The sequence below is a fragment of the Mastomys coucha genome, unplaced genomic scaffold (genome assembly GCF_008632895.1).
Source record: "Mastomys coucha isolate ucsf_1 unplaced genomic scaffold, UCSF_Mcou_1 pScaffold21, whole genome shotgun sequence".
Taxonomy (NCBI): domain Eukaryota; kingdom Metazoa; phylum Chordata; class Mammalia; order Rodentia; family Muridae; genus Mastomys; species Mastomys coucha.
The window spans coordinates 20193890-20198299 of record NW_022196904.1 but is presented as its reverse complement, the minus strand read 5'-3'; the positions used below and the strand labels follow the sequence as shown (position 1 = coordinate 20198299).

Here is a 4410-nt window from a genome sequence, read left to right as displayed (position 1 = left end):
AAAATATTCATTTCTGCTATGTTTCAAGCATCTTTAAAAATTTTCTCATAATAGTTTACTCTCCACTAACCTAGCCTTCAGCTCTTATGTGTACTCCAGTCTTCCTTTATAGCTTATAACGTTATCAGAACCAATTTAAAAATTCCCAGTTACAGTGAGGCATACACAGCACTGTGCAGGAGTTTCCACTGAATCAACCCGCTGCCCCTCCGTGGAGAGTTTTTGCTTGTTTTGTTCACTGATGGACACAACCTGTGCATTTGATAAATACTGATGGGGTTAGTGAAATGTGAGGGAGAGTTTCATCATTGAACTATGGAGAGAGAATCACAGAATCTGGGGATAACCAAGGTATATTTCAATCAGGATGCAGGGTGTGCCATCAGGAAAGCAAGTTTAGCGGGAAGGAATGACAGTAAGGACAAGCACTGAGCCAGCTAAGATGCCAGATCTCATGGGGTGACCAAACCAGCAGGGGATCCCTGTGTGAGACAGGGAGTTGCTATTAGTAACAAGTAGTCAGAAAACCCATTTCAACTTCTGTCTTACACTTCACCTTGAGGTAGAAGACACCCTTGGAAGGTAAAGAAAGAAAAGGCCAGGTCGGGACCCATTGGGAGCTCCTATGTCTGCTCTATAACAACCCCCACCCTCCCTTCTGCACTAAAAAAAATTTCTGCCTATGATAAACTTCTGTTTGTGGGGGCAGTTTTCATCTATTATGTTATGCAAGTTTAATACCAAAGTCTATGTCACTCTGGGTTGTGATGTAGGGTGTGTAGAAGGACTTTGTTTAAGTGAATTCAAGGATTGGTTTTTGGATTGATTGTCCCCTGGGCCTGTTGTGCATACTGCTTCCTAGCTCTCAGCTTGGGTGTCTCAGCCCTTGACTATTTCTGGCAACAATAGAACTGTCAACATGATACTCAGTAAGCTTGCTGTGGTCAATAGTTTTGAGTTCTTTATTGGGGAGGAGAAATACAAAGCAAACAGGAAACAACTACAAAGTACATTCTGGTCAATATCAGGGCAAAGACAAAAGATTATGTAAACTGACAGCATCTGTAAGTTTGGTGCCCCACTGAGACTGAGGTTGAGAAATTTGGGAAATTTAATTAAACCTTCCCCCCAGGTAGTGGCTACAACTACTTTATACATCTAACCATGTTTTTGCAGACATGATCCACACGGTCTCAACACAGCAATGAGAGCAACTTCTCTTAGAGGAGTAGGGAGGATTGAAGGGAAATGGGGTGTGTGTGAACTTCAGCAGAACTCGGCTTTCAGGTGACTCTTGGCTGGCCTTGCAATGGGCACTCAGCGGGCCATGAAACAGAGCTCGTAAGTTGGGGGGATATTGCCAAAGCCTGAGATTTTGTGAGCGATGTCGATATCAGCAGGAGGCACCAGAGAACGTAAGGAGAATCTCTGAAGGACAGAGGTGAAGTAAAGAAATAGTTCCATGCGGGCCAGGGCCTCTCCAACACAGATGCGCTTTCCTGTAGACACAATCGATGGAGGAGGTATGCACCATGTCCCTACCATAACCACCCCATGCAGCCTCAACTGACTGCTCAGCATCTTAGCCCACAGCTGTAACTATGATGTGGGGTCATTATTAAGACTTACTGAGGTCCCACAGCTACCTGTCACTTAGAGGAACTGGGCAGGTGGCAGCTACTTTCTTGTTGACCTAGTCTACCTGGGTTAGAACCAGATAGACAGGTTCCAAAGGATCCATGAGGGCTGGATGTGACTCAAAGCGGAGTGTTGACTGAATTCCACCAGTGAGAGGTTGGTGTCTTAGTGTGAACATTTGCTCCAAGTATGTGAATTCCATCCTCAGATCATGAGGAAAAACAAAACAAAACAAAACAAAACCAAAACTCTGTTCATTTCAATTCCTCAAAGGTGTTTCAAATGCCTTAGACATCAAATACTAGTGAGATTAAAAAAAAGAAAAAGCTGAGAATTGTATTTAAGGATACCTTTCTGATTGCCATGAGCTGTTTCAGCAGTGGGAAGGGGATTAATCTCTATCTCATGGTTGAGAAGTGTAGTAATTCAGCCAGGCTCCAGGCTTCCCATGATGCCAAGACCTCTTGCTGCCCACCTTTGTGAGGTGAATCTATGGTGTTGCTTTGTATCTGTATGGTATGAATGCCTTTCATCTTTTAGAATGTTTGAACATATTCAGAGAAAAGGAATATCTTGTGTGAGTTAAATGAGTCCCAGTGCCCTTGAATAAGAGTGTTTACATTTTCACACCTACAAAACCATTCACTTAAGTATTATCAGTGGCCACGGTTGTCCATAGTACATGGCAGACATGAGTGGTTCAGACAAGGGTCATATGGCTCACAAAACATGAAATATTTTTAATTTGATTCTTAATATATTATGGTTAGGCTTACTAAATTTTTGGTTTTGTTGCTCTAACATTTTATTTTATTTTATTTTATTTTATTTTATTTCATTTTTTGGTTATTTCCAATTGTTTTAAAGTCAGGATGTCACTGTTAGCCCAGTCTAGCCTTTCTTCTGAAATCTTATTACCACTACTGCTTGGATACTAATACAATCTTCTGCTCTAACTTTTTTTTCTTAATCATTAAAGTGAATGAGTCTAATATTCCCTGATCTGGGATTTTAGGATTTTTATAATTGTATAACATAGACATTGGAAGACTGTTCTAAATACTGGTCTGGGGGAAATTTTGTTATAATTACATACCAGACGAAAAGGCCACAAAGGCGTCGTTCTTCTTGAAGCGCCCCTGTTCATCCAGGAAGTGTTGAGGATAAAAAGCATCTGGGTAGCGGAAGTATTTGGGATCTTTGAGGACTGAGCCAATAAGGGGATACACGTCTGTACCCTGGGAGACAGACAGAGGCCATTAGAGCTCTGTGTCGGGCAATGGAATGTTGTGGGGTTACACAAACAGGAAAAGAGAGAAGCCAGGAGTGGGTGACAGGACAATGGGGCACAATCTCACCTTGGGTAGAAAGTAGCCTCGGAAATGAGTGTTCCGTATGACATTATGGGGGACACCCAGGGGCACAATGTCTGTCAATCTCTGTATCTCATGGATGACAGCATCGGTGTAGGGCATCTTGGCCCGGTCATCCACTCTTGGGGTACGGTGTGTTCCAATCACCTGGTTAATCTCCTCATGGATCTTGGCTGTAAGATGGCAGACAATATACCAGAAAAGGGGACAGAAAGTCTGATGCTTGCTGTCCTTTTTTGGTCTTTGTTTTTACTTGTGGTTAGGGGAACATGTACTTATTTCTTTGTCAATAGGGTTTCACTAGGTAGTCCATGTTAGACTGGGACTCACTATCTAGATTGTGCAGGTTTCAAATGCTATGCCTCTCTACAATGCCTCATATGTGCTGTATTCCAGGTATGAGCCACATGTCTGGCCAGGGAATGTATGTGTTGAGAGGTTAGGGTAAGCCATGGTCTGCATTTTCAGATGTCATGACATCAAGGATCTTGAGATGAGGATTCTGTTTCTTGAGCCAGAAAAATCAGTGAGCCTTACAGGAGAATCTGGGTTTGGATTGCTTTGTTATACTTAATGACATCTATCACTGGTACTTGAGCAATCATCAGACAGCAGGAGCTACAGAACCTTGATCTTTGAATGCCATATGGGAATTTTGTATTTACTTAAAAATACCATGGGCAGGTGGATAATGATCAGGACAACAGTTCTATCTGAACTGTATAAGCAGATGTTGCTTTTATTCGCCAAAGGCTTGTTTTGAACTTGACTAGGATAAAGGCCAAATTAGAGAGCTTTCTTAAGCAAGAAATGATTTTTGATTATTGTAGTTCTCTAAGTAGATCAAATTATAGTTTATAAGACATGAAGTCTGTTTAATATGGACATTGTATTCAGCTGAGCAGTAGCCCTCAAATAGCCTCACCTGGGTGTGATGGCACATGTGTAATCCCAGACTCCCAGGACCAAGGTCAGCATGAACTATGCAGAGATCCCATCTCAAAGAGAAATGGGAAGGGAAAAGATCTACCTTCAAATCCATGGTATCAATGTTATGTACATAAGGATAACATAAGGTCAAAGTTCTCACTAGGTTTCTGGGAAATAAGGAGATTAGCTGAATTATCCATATTGACCATGAGTAGTCATGTATCTCAATCATAGAGAAGGGGGTTGATGAGAGTTAGAAGAGGAGCTGTGGTAACAGAAACAAAGAGCTGGGATGATGCTCTGCTCTTGCTTTGCAGATGCAGGCAATAGTCTTGAGCTCAGGATCCAAGACAGGCAGCTCTGGGTGCTGGAAAAGTAGAGATAGAAATAGAGATAGAGATAGAGATAGAGATAGAGATGGAGATGGAGATGGAGATGGAGATGGAGATGGAGATGGAGATGGAGATGG

At 42.1% G+C, this 4410-nt stretch overlaps 1 protein-coding gene across 1 annotated transcript in view; it reads right to left on the bottom strand.

Moving 5' to 3' along the window:
* Positions 1-941: 941 nt before the first annotated feature.
* Positions 942-4410, bottom strand: part of LOC116100421 (cytochrome P450 2G1) — a 12729-nt gene continuing 9260 nt past the window's right edge. The window contains exons 7-9 of the mRNA XM_031384236.1: positions 2997-3184; positions 2735-2876; positions 942-1499 (exon numbers count right to left, since the gene is read on the bottom strand). Of these exons, the coding sequence (XP_031240096.1) occupies positions 1318-1499; positions 2735-2876; positions 2997-3184 (512 nt within the window). The 3' untranslated portion in view covers positions 942-1317. The remainder of the gene's footprint in view (positions 1500-2734; positions 2877-2996; positions 3185-4410) is intronic.